The sequence below is a fragment of the Polyergus mexicanus genome, unplaced genomic scaffold (assembly GCF_030449975.1).
Source record: "Polyergus mexicanus isolate NDT 795.1 unplaced genomic scaffold, iyPolMexi1.0 SCAF_1, whole genome shotgun sequence".
NCBI classification, from domain to species: domain Eukaryota; kingdom Metazoa; phylum Arthropoda; class Insecta; order Hymenoptera; family Formicidae; genus Polyergus; species Polyergus mexicanus.
The window spans coordinates 4371580-4386436 of record NW_027223321.1 but is presented as its reverse complement, the minus strand read 5'-3'; the positions used below and the strand labels follow the sequence as shown (position 1 = coordinate 4386436).

At 32.9% G+C, this 14857-nt stretch overlaps 3 protein-coding genes across 3 annotated transcripts; 2 read left to right on the top strand and 1 right to left on the bottom strand.

Moving 5' to 3' along the window:
* Window positions 1–354: 354 nt before the first annotated feature.
* Window positions 355–7146, bottom strand: LOC138932407 (P2R1A-PPP2R2A-interacting phosphatase regulator 1). The gene is made up of 6 exons (XM_070294207.1): window positions 6569–7146; window positions 5112–5782; window positions 4212–4275; window positions 3532–3920; window positions 3220–3363; window positions 355–2895 (listed from the first exon to the last, which is right to left on the bottom strand). The coding sequence occupies exons 2-6, from the start codon at window positions 5222–5224 to the stop codon at window positions 2667–2669; spliced, it is 939 nt and encodes a 312-aa protein (XP_070150308.1). The 5' UTR covers window positions 5225–5782; window positions 6569–7146; the 3' UTR covers window positions 355–2666.
* LOC138932378 (coiled-coil domain-containing protein 7) lies at window positions 6981–9967 on the top strand. The gene is made up of 6 exons (XM_070294141.1): window positions 6981–7321; window positions 7410–7697; window positions 7838–7946; window positions 8175–8522; window positions 8611–8932; window positions 9008–9967. The coding sequence occupies exons 2-6, from the start codon at window positions 7429–7431 to the stop codon at window positions 9538–9540; spliced, it is 1581 nt and encodes a 526-aa protein (XP_070150242.1). The 5' UTR covers window positions 6981–7321; window positions 7410–7428; the 3' UTR covers window positions 9541–9967.
* A 454-nt stretch (window positions 9968–10421) lies between these two features.
* Window positions 10422–14568, top strand: LOC138932385 (lysosome-associated membrane glycoprotein 1-like). The gene is made up of 5 exons (XM_070294153.1): window positions 10422–10573; window positions 11659–12170; window positions 12312–12537; window positions 12621–12809; window positions 12930–14568. The coding sequence occupies exons 1-5, from the start codon at window positions 10525–10527 to the stop codon at window positions 13067–13069; spliced, it is 1116 nt and encodes a 371-aa protein (XP_070150254.1). The 5' UTR covers window positions 10422–10524; the 3' UTR covers window positions 13070–14568.
* Window positions 14569–14857: the final 289 nt, after the last annotated feature.

Genomic DNA, 14857 nt, shown 5'->3' with positions numbered 1-14857 from the left:
ATTAATCAATATCTATTAATTCGGTTAAAGTTAAAAGTAAAATTTTACCACAGAAATCTAAAAAAAGGAAAAAAAAACAGATTTTACTGTAAACAATTTATTTCTTTTCTACAAAAGATTTCGTTTGTAATATCTATGAAATTAGAAAACATAACGAGATTTTACATAGAACTTACAATGCCTGTACAATTAATAAATATTTCGTAATTTTTCATTTTCATGATTAAATAATATATAAATAATTTTTTATTACCAATTTTTGTTCGAAACAAATATTTAAACAATAAAAGATCACTGCTGCATAAAAAAGTTGTTTATCATAAATTAGGACGCTTTAATTTTTCTTTCGCATAAATATTATTACAAAAGATATTTAAAAAACATAATCATGTGTGAATTCAAAATATATATTTGAGAAAGAATTTTATAGTGTGTATATGTATGTGTGTACACTCTATGTAAATTAGTTCAGTCTCAGATATAGGAAGCATATGTATGTTTTGGAAAATTCACTTTTTCTCGTTAAAGGTTTACACTATACGACCATACTACACTAAATTATATTAAATCTTGAAAAATCTATAAAACAATCATTATATGCACAAAGACGACGTTTCACATTCACATTTCCAGATCATTTATTTCCTATTAAAAATATGCATCCTACATAATTACGGTCCTATTTATGATAGCTATATTCTAACAAGGAATCACGAAAATCTGAAAGTAGTATGTCAAAATCTTCAAAAGTCGATTGGGACATTTTATATCAAAGCATGTATGAATCCAAATGCAGATTTTTAATAAAAATCTTTAACGTTACACTGCTTAAAATTATAAATAATATATGATCCTATTATCAATTTATTAACAGGCGAGAGGAAGTTCGAGGTATACATCTTAGAACGCATACAAGATCTATACAATCCTTCCTGCGCATATTCCATATTATTATTTTCTGGCACAGTCAAATTCTCGTAGCATTATCAGTCAAACTACTTCTGAAATCTAGCTTTATATAAATACATATAAATATAATCTTGATATTTTTTTATTTATATATATTTATACAAATATATATTCCAAAAATAATGCCAATTGAAATTGTATGGAATGCTCCGTTTGATCTAAAAATCATGCACAATATATTGTATTATGAGATTTCTGAGAGATTATACTTTGTCAGAAATATAAAGATAAGAGTTTAATCGATTTCACGAAAGTTGACGTGAAGTCACACATCTCGAAAACGAAAGAACAGTGGCGGGAGGGAGAGCAAAGGGGAATACTAACTATAATATAGTAAACTTAATACTTATGCTTTGGTTTTTAAGTAAAGAAAACATCCTGCAGAATCTATGTGACATCATTATTCGTAAAAAAGCATCAAAGAAAAAAGGAAAAAGAGAAAGAGTTATTCGTATAGTATTCCGAAAAATCTAGAACACAAATGCGCATCTATATATTATTGTTATTATTTATATGCAGGACAAGATCATTATCTCATGAAATACAAGGGCATTGTGTATGTATGTGTGTGTACATACATTACAATATTAGATACACATTGGGACTCGAATTTCACATTTGATCGATCTTCTGACGAATTGATAGTTGTAACTAAGAAAAACGGGGAATATTCACAAATTTTCTTAATGTTACTATTGATCTTCGAAAAGACATTTCTTTGCAGGATATATATACTCTCTCTAAAAAGCTCGGACGACATCTGAAAAGCGAGATAAATATTCAAAAGACATCCTAATCTTTTAAACTTGTTCTCAGATGTATTTTAAATTCTTACATATTTTACGATTTTCATCGCCTTCAACGTATTTTTTTTCTAAGAAGATTTTCAAAACTATCGCATTCAACGCTAAATGTATGCTGAAAATGCAAACAAACTCAAGTCCCACTGATATCAATGAAAGAATATAATAAGAAAGAGATTAAAGGCATCAACCTGTATATGTTTAAATTATGTCTATATAATATTACAGAGCCATTGTGATTAAACGCGAGATGCAATTTTGATCATCTATGTAACAAATACATTTTAAATTACAAGAATTACGATCGTTGGAACCCGTTGGATAGAGAATTATCCAATGTTCAAAACATGATTTATCAAACATTACAAATAGATAACAAAAGCTAAAAAAGAATAGGGATGGATAAGACAAAGAGCAAAACAGGGGATAATAAAAGGGAGGAAGTAATTATCGCATACATACAGAATTTGTACATCGCTATTTAAAAAAAAAAAAAAAAAAAAAAAAAAGAATGAATCATTTTACGAACATGCTTCACTCTGGAATAAATCTAACAGAACGATACGATTACGGGACACATGAAGCGTCTTCCCGTCGATATGTATATAAGTAGCATAATAAAGGGAGGAGAACACTCTTGGCGCTACAGTTACTCATACAAAAGAAGAACTATTAGAGGTGCTTGTCCTATAAGATACACTTGCACTAAAGTTCCAAGTGATCCATTATGAGAACACTGTCTTTTGTCACTTTGAACAAAATCGACGAGAAGGATACACCGAGCTTTGGATTCAATATGCAAATATCATATTTCCTACATCGATATGCCAAAAATAACCAATATGAGACATTAAATCTCTAAGCTCTCACACGTCCGACAACGATCTCTCGTGTTCATCTGTGATTGTCCTGATTGATCTGATCGACACGCATGTGATCTGTCGGTTTACTTTGATTACTCGCATCTGATAGGGAATCGCTGTCACTGTTCGGAACTGCGCGAACCGGTGACGGACTGTCCACTGGCCGGAAGGAAAAACTAGGTGAATCCGCGCTCGATAATGACTCAGGTGTGCCAACAGAACTAATAGTCCCTGGAAGTGGGCTGGATAGTGTATCCAGCCTGCAGGAGAAATGATTAGAGAATTTGATAAGTTATATTATAAAATCATCCCATAAATACTCGTCATTTTATGTTTAGAAAACGATCGTTTCTTCGATAATTTGACTCAATATTTAAAAATCTAGAGATGTTCAGTGCAGTCAATTAATTAAATTAAGATCTTGGCAATTTAATTTTAACAAATTAATTTCTCCTTTTTTTCAACTTTAATTTGTAACTCGTCCAAATCTTTGAAATATTTGATATATATAACAAAAAAGTATAATTTACTAATCTTATTGTGATTTTAGGAAAAATACAAAAAGGATCAATGTAAAAGTGTACCTGGATACAACTGATGTCAATAAACCAGAAGTACGTTTTGCAGGTGGCTGCAAATTATGATCCATCCCCGTCTCGTCTAATTCAAACTTTCTTTTAACTGGGCCTAAGCAGCTTGGCCTTATCGCGATAGGACTTAAGCTGCGCCTGTTATTTCATATGATATCCATAAGAAATAATAATGTAAACATGAAAAAATAATGTATAAATTATAACTAGTCTTTTTTTTTAGGATAAAACTAACAAGTTTATGTAATCTTCTAGTAACAACAACTTTAAATGAGATAAACTTGCAGTGTGCAAAATATAATCTACCTTGTGGCAAACGCTTTTCTCGTAGGACTAGGAGACAAATTGTTCTTCCAAATATGAATGCTGGGAGAATAACACTGTCTTTGATTGAAACCCGATCTTGTGGGCGAAGGTGAAGAACACTGCGATGAGCCAATAATGGAAAGATTTAGACTTAGAGGATCTAACGGCCTCTTTGGTCGTTCCATTTTGTTAAGCTGCTGTGTAGAAGTTTCTGAGTCTTTGAACGATAGTCCTTCTGCCTCCAAAGTGAGATCCTCCCACGATTGCGATATTTGCATGGCACTGTGAATTTCCTTCTCGTGTGCAGCTTCCCGGCCAGCGACGTCTACGCATTCTTCCTGTCTTAATTGACTCACACGTGGTGTCAATCTAGGAACATTACCAGGACTCTAAAAATAGAAAAAATGAAAAAATATTGAAATAAAAGAATATCAATAGTTTCTTTGAAATTATATAATGTATATAACATTGTGAAATAAATATTATATATTTGTTATTGATCAGGTTTTTCTCATTAATTACAATGTTAATTTAATTTTATCTTATAAAACAGAAAACAAATGATACATTTATCGGAGTAACAAGAAAAATAATATAGATAATACCTGATCAGTATCAAATAATTAGGTTGACTACTGATTAATGAAAAATAAGAGAGCACGCAAGTAACATGATCTTACACTGGTGCTGAAGCGTCGTGAACGCGTAGAATTAGAAAATATATTGTAGGTTGACACAGCATCCCTGCAAATAATAACATAAGAAATATTTAAAGATAATTTAGTGCACATTTTTTAGTTACGCAAAAATCAGGATTGTTGACATATAGTATGAAAGATTTTCTCATTGAATTATATGACAAATGTTTGAAATTATAGGCAGAATTTCAATCTTAATTAATTTATCTTAAATATTGTACAAGTTGTGCAGCATTTGTATAAATTACAATTTATTAAATGTAGCTTAAAAAAAGATTTATGTATTTTAATACGCAATACTTATATCAATATTTAAAATAATTGCAAATTGTTACCAATAATCATAATAAGAAATAGATACATATATTTTTTATAATATAATTTCTTACATTTCTATGTATTTCTAAAAACTCTTAATATTAAAATAAGTATAATGCTTATATATGGTTATATATTCTTATACAACTCATGTTTTTATCTTTCGATTTTGCTTCCGATAGGGGAAATAATCTAATATTATATAAATATATTTATGTATATTAACACATACACGAAACTGTCTTGCTACATAAACATGCATCTGGAAAAAGAATTGTTGTCTCATTTAACACTTCATGCAATGCTGATACTTTTTGAGTTATGCAATTTGAGCGAGCAATATATTAATTATTCGCTCACAAGAACCACAAATAACAACACCTGATGATGAAAAATAATATTATAATTACAATTACACGGTACATACTAGTCTTTAGGATTGGATCTCAAAGACCTCCAATGATTCTTGTATCATTGTCCTGAATCAGGAACAACAACCGTGCTATACTCAAGGGCACAATTAGAGTATTCTCTTGGACAAACAAAAAGAATCTGCAGACGTACCTCGAGGATGATGTAGACGGTGTAGTGATGGACATGGTCGCGCTGCTAATCTCGTTAATCATCGGCGCACTGCTGGATCGCTTCAAGCTTACGATCGGACAGTCAACATCCATGATTGACGGGGCGGCACGCGGCAGTCCCAAATATATTGAAACAACGTGGTGCAACGTCCACGTGGTAGAGGCACATAGAAGAGATCTCGTGAATAGCCCGAAAGTACCCGACAACGTCACTTTCGTCGTCGACTCCGTTGAAGTTCTCGCGACGGTTTCTCGATTGCGGCAAGATGCGATCCTCCCTGTAGCACCGTACGTCGTCTTCGTCGGCTATCGTTGCTGTCGCGGGCATCGATGTATTTAACTACTCATTATCTTCGGGAAGATACTGAAGAACATACTCTGAGTCTTTTTCACGACTTCCCTGAGACTCATTTTCCGGAGGAAGACACAATTATCGCGGTCGTACACGAACTTCACAGATAAGCCACCCAAGGAGAAGTAATCGAGATGATTCGGGACCGGTTCGCGAAGGGGCCGACAGATCAAAGTCGGGCGAGTCTGGCAAAGTCTCGTCGCTGCTGTTGTCGATATTAGAAGCTGGATGCTGTTGTATTTGTACGGGGTTCGTTCGATGATGCGACATATTTTATCGACCACTCTCTTTTGTGGCTTCTGCACAAGTACGCGACAAGATCATAGAGTATGTACTACGAGAAATAATTGGAGGAGAGAACTGTAAATTTTTGGAGAATTTTTGGAAAGGATCAGATGAAACGTGATTGGCCACGCCATGTTGTTTTACAGATGTATCAAGAATAACATGGCATATATTTCATTTCTTTCCTTTTGATTTCCTCTAGTTATTTTTTTATTCCGGACAAAACGCGAATTTGAATATCAAAAAACTTCTAGAGAGAGTATTGCAGAAATATTTTTTGTTGCAAGACTGCAATATTGCAAATATGATATGACTGCAATATTGCATATATATATATATATATATTCACATTTTAGCATATAGTACTTTTTATAAATTATTACAAATATATTGCTGTATAATCTTAGGGCTTGGATAAAAGGAATAAGGAATATTGAGCATAAATAATTATAAAGGATTAAGCTCATATCAGACTATACGCATTAAAGATTAGAGATTAAAATGGAAGATTAAAAAGGAATTTAAATGTTAACTCTTGTTCTGATTGATCATATTCCAATCTTCAATATTACATAATCTTAATTCTTTACAAATTCTTACATTTAATGCCATATTTCTTATTTCTCTTATTATGTCCGAATTTTGACTGGAATCTTTCTTACAATTCAACTTATCTCTATGAATAATTTGTAAGAATGCAATATTGCAATAATCTATATATATTATTAGTTGTATGTATCTATATATTAGTTGAATGTTTATCCGTTATAGTTGGGAACAACAACGAACCAAATACGTACGTAGTATTTTTACAAATCGCACTGTGCGTCCCGAAAACTTCTCTAGAGCGAATTCTGCACTAATTCAAAATCAAAGGTTCTTTCAAACAATTATTCTAAGAAAGAGTTTTCCCAGCCGTTCCACCAAGTGCGACGATCTTTCTTTTCGAAAATTGTCGTGCTGCGAGCGGAAGCCGTGAAAGAAAATTTGACGGATGTCGTCACTCGTCCGCGTTCTTCGCGAGAATATTGCAACGTGATCGGCGCGGTACGTAGAGCTTTTCCTTTATAGCAAAATAGCTGTAATTTATCGCACCACACGCGCCATAGTAGATTCAATCTCACATTCCGGGCCGCTAAGGATCGGAGATGCCCGGTCGCCTGCTCGCCCGGTTCTCCTCTTGAAGCTCGATCTGTCTGTGTTCACGGTTCCCCATGCGGCTTCTGCCACGCCAATTGTCAAAACGACAGCGCGTTGTATAACCTCACCTCTCGTCCTCCTTGGTCGAACCGACTCCCAGTGAACGATGTTGTCGTTCGCATCGCGCTCGATCGTCGGCGATTCAAATTTCGATCGAGCAACGATAACGACGATAATGACGCCGACGACGATATTGTCGCAATATCCTTGAGTCAAATATCCTAATTCACGCTTATTTGCATCATGCTAACCTTTCTTCTAATATCGCGAATTCGAGCTTTGATTCGTTAAAAAAATCCGCGATTTAAGTTGTAGTTTCTTCGAAGAGACACGGAGATTACACGATAATGATGGTAAAAGTTTTGTTCGCGTTGAGAAAGAAAGTCGCGAATTTCTGTTGAAAATATCTGGCTAATTCTCTTCTTGATTTTTGTTGCGCAGATTGACTGCTATCCATACAATGGATGTGAACACTGGCAATGATGATGATGTATCCTTCCACTTGGGGGAAATGTTTGATAGTTACGAAGAGCTGGAACAGAAGTTAGATAGATTTTCAAAACACAGTCTGGTACATTACTGGAGGCGAGATAGTAGAACTGTTAGTGGAGCTCATATGAAGACTGCACGACCCATTAGCGAGCGATTAAAATATTATTCTGTAAAATATGCTTGCATTTACGGTGGCCAGAAATTCTTACCACGTGGTGCTGGCAGAAGACAATCTCAGTTAGTTTTCTATTTCTTAAAGGATATATATATATATATATATATATATATATATATATATATATCCATGATACATATAAGTATCAATATTTGTCTATAATTTTAATACAATATTTTGTTCTTACTGATACATGTTACAGATCTATACGAACAAATTGTCCTGCTCATATTATGCTCAGGGCATCTAAAGATGGCACGAAGTTGGAAGTAACAAGTGTCAATAATGAACATAATCATGAAATCTCAGAGGTACACAGATTTATTTTATTATCCTACGTATGAGAAAAATTTTATAATGAATGATAATATTCTGAATTTAAAAAAAATGATTCTGGATACCAAAATAAATCAATATTTTTTTATACAAGATTTCATTTTTGAGTAAAAAATATTGTTTTAGGGGTCTTATGATTTTTAATACTATACAATGTTATATATTTGTATTAGATTTTTACAAAAAAGTATTCTATCCAATAGGAATTATTTAAGAATCTTCCACAAGAAAGAAAGCTCTGTGGTGAAATCAGACAAGAAGTTCAAGACCTCCTGCAATTACACATTGATCGTAAAAGATTGAGGGAGTATGTGCGACTGCGTACTAACAAGGTATTGCGATCTAAAGATCTATTCAATATAGCAGCAGCTAATAAGCAGAAGAGAGATATCACACCAGAGCGAGCATATCAGTTATTTAAGAAGATTCATGACATTGAAAAGATGCAGACCAGAAATAGCAATAGAAAAATGTATCCTGAATCAGAAGATGAGATCGCGCAAACCATAAAAAGAATGAAAAAAGAACAGGAATCTGCCTGGGGTCAAGATGTGAGACATAACTATATTTATTTTACATTCGTCTTTTTCAAGTATGTGTATGAATGATAATATGAATAAAAAAAATTTATTTTCTTAGAGATTATCGACAGAGTTAGAAGTGAGCGAGGGTAACAATGGTGAAGATTCTTATAGCGGTCAATTGATGCAAGAAGAGGTAGCCGATGAGATTGATACAAACGAGGACAAATTATTAAGAGCGGATAACGAAGGTGACATAATAACAGCTGATGGAGAAATAGTGGGTGACCTGATAATGGAGAATGGCGATCCTTCAGTGATAGTTGAATCTATTGTTAACGCGGATGGTTCCGTTTTCGTCGACGAGAGGGAATTCAACAGTTATTGCAACGATTCCTTATCGCACACGGTAGATGATAGCCAATCGCCGAAGTCGCGTGGTAAATTGATTTTTTCTTTATAATGATTACAATAAAAATATGTGATAAAATTAAAAGAGAAACCTCGCATATCAGTTTTAGACATAGAAACCATCGCTCCGACTACCACCATCGAGAAAGTTACAAAAGAAACGTCTGCTTCGCCTAATCACAAATCGCAAGTCGATCCTTTGACGCTGCAACAGTCGCCAAATTCACCTGACAGCTTCCACGAAGCGGATTCGAGAATTTGGATCATGAAGGAAAATACTTCCATAGAAACGGAACCAGAAAGCGGGCCCGAGAGCGAGACGAATACGACGATTAAGTCGATACCTATAGTGAAGTGTGATATAGAGACGCCAGAGGTAGTATTATCTGATGAAACGAGTCATCAATTGCTTCAGGAACAATTGGCAGTATTGCGCGCCGAAAAGGGAAAACTATATCACGAAACTGAAGTGTTGAAACTGAAGAAGGACAAATTGAAGTTGCAGATTAATTGCTACTCAAACGAAATAAGAAAACAAGAGATGGAAAGGGAAAAACTCAGGCTTGAAATCAAGCTACTTCAATCTAAGGTTATGGAAGACACTAACGATGTATCACACTACATTTTTGTGCCTTAAATTCTCTGCTTTTATTGTAAAGCGATTGTAAATAATACCTTGTGCTGCTTAAGACAATATATTCGCATGTACATATTACATGTTTATATATCTAAATATATGTTTATCGCTACAACAGAGTTTTATCTGTGAGATTATCAAAATGAATATATCGCAAACTCATATTGGAAGCAATAAGCGGATTTTGCTACTAATTCTGTGAAATATTTTTCCACATTGAATATGTGATATGTGATAGATAGTATGATCGTATGCATATAAAATTGCAAAATTTATATGATATTAGTTTATGAATTAATTAATGCTAAAACATTTCTTTTATTTTTTTGATTTCTCACACATACAGTTTTACTGTCTTATAAAGTTTTTGTAAAATAAATGGCTGGTATTTTCATTTATCCTAATTAGTTTTAATATATATACTAGTTTTGGGGAATTTTATTCAAAATGATATTTAGTACATTGTATATTAAAGATTTTGTCTTCATTATTTTAATAAAAATTATAAATGTATGTGATCTTTTTCATTTTATGAATTGTGTATTCACACAAAATAGCTAATTATAAAAATAAATTACGTTATAAATAAAGTTATATACTGAGCTATACATATTTCATGAAAAATTTCTTTATAGAGAATTGTAAATTGTCGTATTTCAATTATCAATTGGCAAACTGAATATCTTAATTGTCGCGTTTTTCTCGTCATTTTTATGTAGCTATAACAAGGAAAAAAATTTCAATGTACTTTATTACAAAATTATATCACTTTTTTATTCATACAAACCGCCATTATCCCCACTCGTCATACTGAATATGGTCGGGACAGATGGCAGTAAAAACGCTGTTCTCGAATCCTTGCGTTTCTTCGATAGACTTTTCATTTTCGTGGACCGCGCAGATTGTGCACATACGTACGGTACCATAGTAGTTTCCGACTTCACTTGTCCAGACTTGTTCTAACTTATTCAAGCGTTTGACGATATGCTGAGACCGCTGCTGCTTTTGTGCTGGGCCGCGACGATTATGTCAGGTAAACAAATTTGCGGCGAAGTTTGCGATTTCATTATCGTCGTGTGACAAAGACAGCTGGTATTCGCGGAAATATACTCTCGCAACATGTATTCGGCGATGTTGGGCGATTCCCATCGTCATTGCTATTATCGTTGTCGCTTCGTGCACGATTCTTGGCAACGAATAAAAAGAGGAGAAAGAAATATTACATTGCTTTTCTAAAATTTTATTCTTGCATCGCAATAGCTATACCGCGCATGAAATTAATAATTGCGCCTTCAACTCTCTTGAGACGCCATGATGAGGCGATCGTATCTATCTACTGTTCGGCTTTTTTTGAACAAGGATATTGTTAAACGGGAAACTCGAGTGCAGGAGCACTCGCATGATTCACTGCATGATGATTAATGCTTAAAACAAAACGATCACTTGGCGTATGCGTGAGATGACATTGCGACAAGTTCTTCCGGGAACCGGGAAGGAGGAAACCAAATCTCGCATCTCGCTTGTTCGATTGTATTGTATGTTATATTACGTGATAAGGACTATCGCCTTTCTGCGAAAAACTGCAGATTTAATCGGCTACAGATGACGCCTCTCTCATTAAATCTATCGTTATGAATTCAAAATGATTTTAATTTGCTGAATATATGCATAACGTTTCCGTCTATAGTATTGAAGTTTTTTTTTAACTTTGTTCTTTTTTATTTAACACAGTTGACAGTTTTATTTCGCAGTTTATCATTAACGAATATGCAATATGAGCAACTTAATTCTAGAAAAAATTTATATATTTAAAATAATATATAGAGATATTGTGTATATATATACAATTTTTAATAATGTATATAATGTGTATATATATAAAATTTTTTTATAGTCTATATCGTATTTTAAATTTGTATATTAAAATTAGAGGTGGAAGAAAACATTGAAAAATATTTTAATTTCAAAAACAGGTTTATAATTAATCTGCTTTTAGAAACTATTTTTCTTATATTATTTCCTATTTTGAAGACCTTTATTTATATATGACCTTGAAAGTTGAAAAAAGTTGGCCTGGTATAATATAGAAATGTAATTGTACATGTATGATTTTAACAGCTGGCGGCACGAATGTCATCAATAACACAAGTGTTCCTGTCAACTTGATCAGCGACAATATAGTTACAAATTCTGAGTTGCTATTTGGAACCACTAAACTACCTTCGATCGACGAAGATGCACATGTGCCATCTGTTCTATCAGAGTCAAATAAGTCAGCTACTTTAGGGGCTTCTTCTAATGAAAATATGCCTTCAAATGATTCTATGATTATTTTACCTACAACAAAACCAACAAGCATATCAACTGTAATTAAAACTACAACATCTACATCTAAGCCAATTACAATATCTACATCTCAGCCAACTACATCTACGTCTGCACCAACTACAACATCTACACCTAAACCAACTACAACCGCTGTACCTGGTACAACCACACCAACACCAGTGTCGACAACACCACTCCCACCCCCAAGCACTGGAAAATGGAAAGTTCAGCAGGACAATAAGTTGTGTATTATAGTCCAAATGGCTGCACAATTCAATGTTTCTTATACCAATACCACTATGGTAAGTATACTAAAATTGCAATATATATGTTAAATAATTATCAAAATTTAATATAAATTTAAGTGAAATTAGTATTAAGATTACATTATTATGTACAAGTATATGTAGTATCCATGTTATTTCTGTACTTCTCTTTCACAGTCATTTCACAAAGTGATGGATATACCCAGTAATAGTAATGCAACAGGAAATTGTGGTGAATCTGAGCAAAATGTGACATTATCATGGGGATCGCAGGATAATTCTACACTAACAGTTCAAAATAACTTCACATTACACTTTATAAAGAATGAGACGAATAAATTGTATTCTCTTCATCACTTAGAAATCTCTTTGGCAGCGGAAAAAACCCCGACTGATAAGTCAAGTACGGGTTCATCTAATGTAAATAAAGTTGCACTTTGATCTCTTACACATTTTTTTCTAAGACAAACTTTTACGCCACTTCAGATAAAACAGTGACGCTGATACATATGGCACCACAATTCAGCACTGGATTGAGCAACTCTTATAGATGTCTGAAGGAACAGTCGCTGAACTTAAATTTCAAAGGTGGAAATGATACTGTAGGAGAACTCAAAGTATCCAATTTGCAGTTCCAAGCTTTTAGAAATGACAACACCACTATTTTTGGTTTAGGTGGGTGTCATAAGTTTTTATCGTATCTATTTTCTGCTATATATTCTCATATTGGTATAATTTACTAATTTATAAATTTATTTATATATATATATATATATATATATATTTTTTTTTTAGCAAAGGACTGTTCGTTCGACACGCCCGACATCGTTCCTATAACAGTGGGTTGTGCATTGGCGGGTTTAGTGGTAGTCGTACTAATCGCATACCTTGTCGGCCGCAGACGAAGTCAGTCCCGCGGTTATCTTAGTATGTAAGCCGAGTTTCGTGAGGTTTCTTTCTTTTTTTTTTCTTTCTTTTAATTGTTAAATTCATTTTTTTATGCAATTTTCCATTAATGGAATCAATTGTCTTATTGAAAATTTATGTAGTTGTACTTTTTGTGTTCTATAGCCACGAAGGCTGTGACACGATTAAGAAAAGAAAAAGTATAGTTTATATGTTTATAAAGTTATCTCTTCTATTTGTGGGAAAGGAAGGGCTAAATTAAAAAAGAGGGAAAAAATGCGTTATCGATATGTATCGCAAAGCGGTTTGAATCGATATTCGAGAGTGGGTGATAATTCCGAAGCAACGTGCTCTGTTCCAAAAGGACGATATACTCTATGATAGGAATGAATTAATATAGATAAGTCATATGAGATCTGCATTATATCTGCACTGCTATTATATTTTTGATTAGCAGAGAGAGAAAACGATTGTTTGATTTTCCATAAACATTTTATAACATGGAATGAGAATAAGAAAGAAATTCGTTTTGATCGACACATATGACATTAAAACGTAGATATTCGTGCTGGGTCAATAGCTTCACAACATACATTATAACATGAAGCTTTCCTTATATATATATATATATATATTTTTTTTTTCTTTTTTTTTCTTAAGAATTATTTTCTTGACTTTAATTTTACTATAATGCGATATGCCTTTATAGTCGCACTTTATACATATATCGATATTTCTGTGTTTTCGTTACGTTCATACCCGAATTCTTTTTATTAAATGTACTGTGAAATAATAGCTGTTGTTTATATAGCCCTAAGTATGCGTGCGTGAGCGTACCAGGAATAGTATGAAGAAGCACGCTTCCACTAAGTCGATTTAATGTTAAAGTTTGTGCTTCACTTAATTTGAAATAAACACGCGAACAATGCAATCTTCTAGATATAAAAAATCATTAGTTAACGTTAAAAAAATAAAACATAATCTCAAAATGATAGCTCAACTCCTTATATATATTTAGGCAAATTTTACAGAAACTTTGTTTTCTGGATAAATTATTCTATTTAATGTAAATGATAGTCTTAAAAAGAAAATAAATATGTGCTATAATAATTGCTTATAGAGAAGCACTGATTTTAACGACGGATTTAATGGAAAGTACTGTATTTTTACAACCATTGTTGCTTTTGAAAAGTTTTATCTAAAAAATAATGTGAGGATATAAAGGAAGATCTCTAATGTTTGTACAAAAAGAAAAAAAAATGAAATTTTAGAGTTTAACGGGAATTCTGCGTATGCACTGTGCTGCTTCATAAGTAATCTATTGTGGCAAGACTGAATGTGAAAGCAAATAGTGAAGCAAAAGTGGAAAGAGGGCAAAAAGAGTTAAATAAAACGTATAAACATAATTGAATAAAGCACTGTACATATAAAACAAAGTAGTAATACTACTTTTGGATTATATAAGTACATTTATTGCGACTAGGCAAAATCGACATTCTAAACAATAAAAAATGGAATATTTCCAAAATATCTCTTCCTTCTTCTAATATTATATTTTCTGTGCATACTCGAAATTCTTTAATCTTTTCTGTATTTTTCTTTTATCGAAATTGCATCCAAGTGAATGATGATTGGCAATTTTGAAACAATTTAAGTAATATATATAGTTACTCTATTCACAATTTATATATTAAATATAATATGCTGATATGTTGTCTCATGCCGCCTGTATATGTACATGACTAATGACGGGAATAATCGTATAGTATTTTCTGGTAGAGAATTTCTCAAATGAGTCAAAATATCAGGGTAATGAT

What these genes read in the sequence shown, in the direction of transcription:
- LOC138932378 (XM_070294141.1), top strand. Translation starts at nt 7,429, where the DNA reads ATGGATGTGAACACTGGCAATGATGATGATGTATCCTTCCACTTGGGG. An exon ending in AATCTGCCTGGGGTCAAGAT is followed by an intron (nt 8,523 to 8,610) that starts GTGAGACATAAC and finishes TTATTTTCTTAG; the next exon opens with AGATTATCGACAGAGTTAGA. An exon ending in CCAATCGCCGAAGTCGCGTG is followed by an intron (nt 8,933 to 9,007) that starts GTAAATTGATTT and finishes CTCGCATATCAG; the next exon opens with TTTTAGACATAGAAACCATC.
- LOC138932385 (XM_070294153.1), top strand. Translation starts at nt 10,525, where the DNA reads ATGCTGAGACCGCTGCTGCTTTTGTGCTGGGCCGCGACGATTATGTCA. An exon ending in GGCCGCGACGATTATGTCAG is followed by an intron (nt 10,574 to 11,658) that starts GTAAACAAATTT and finishes TGATTTTAACAG; the next exon opens with CTGGCGGCACGAATGTCATC. An exon ending in CACCACTATTTTTGGTTTAG is followed by an intron (nt 12,810 to 12,929) that starts GTGGGTGTCATA and finishes TTTTTTTTTTAG; the next exon opens with CAAAGGACTGTTCGTTCGAC.
- LOC138932407 (XM_070294207.1), bottom strand. Translation starts at nt 5,224, where the DNA reads ATGGATGTTGACTGTCCGATCGTAAGCTTGAAGCGATCCAGCAGTGCG. An exon ending in CACGACGCTTCAGCACCAGT is followed by an intron (nt 3,921 to 4,211) that starts GTAAGATCATGT and finishes TTCTATTTTTAG; the next exon opens with AGTCCTGGTAATGTTCCTAG. An exon ending in AGAAAAGCGTTTGCCACAAG is followed by an intron (nt 3,364 to 3,531) that starts GTAGATTATATT and finishes ATGAAATAACAG; the next exon opens with GCGCAGCTTAAGTCCTATCG.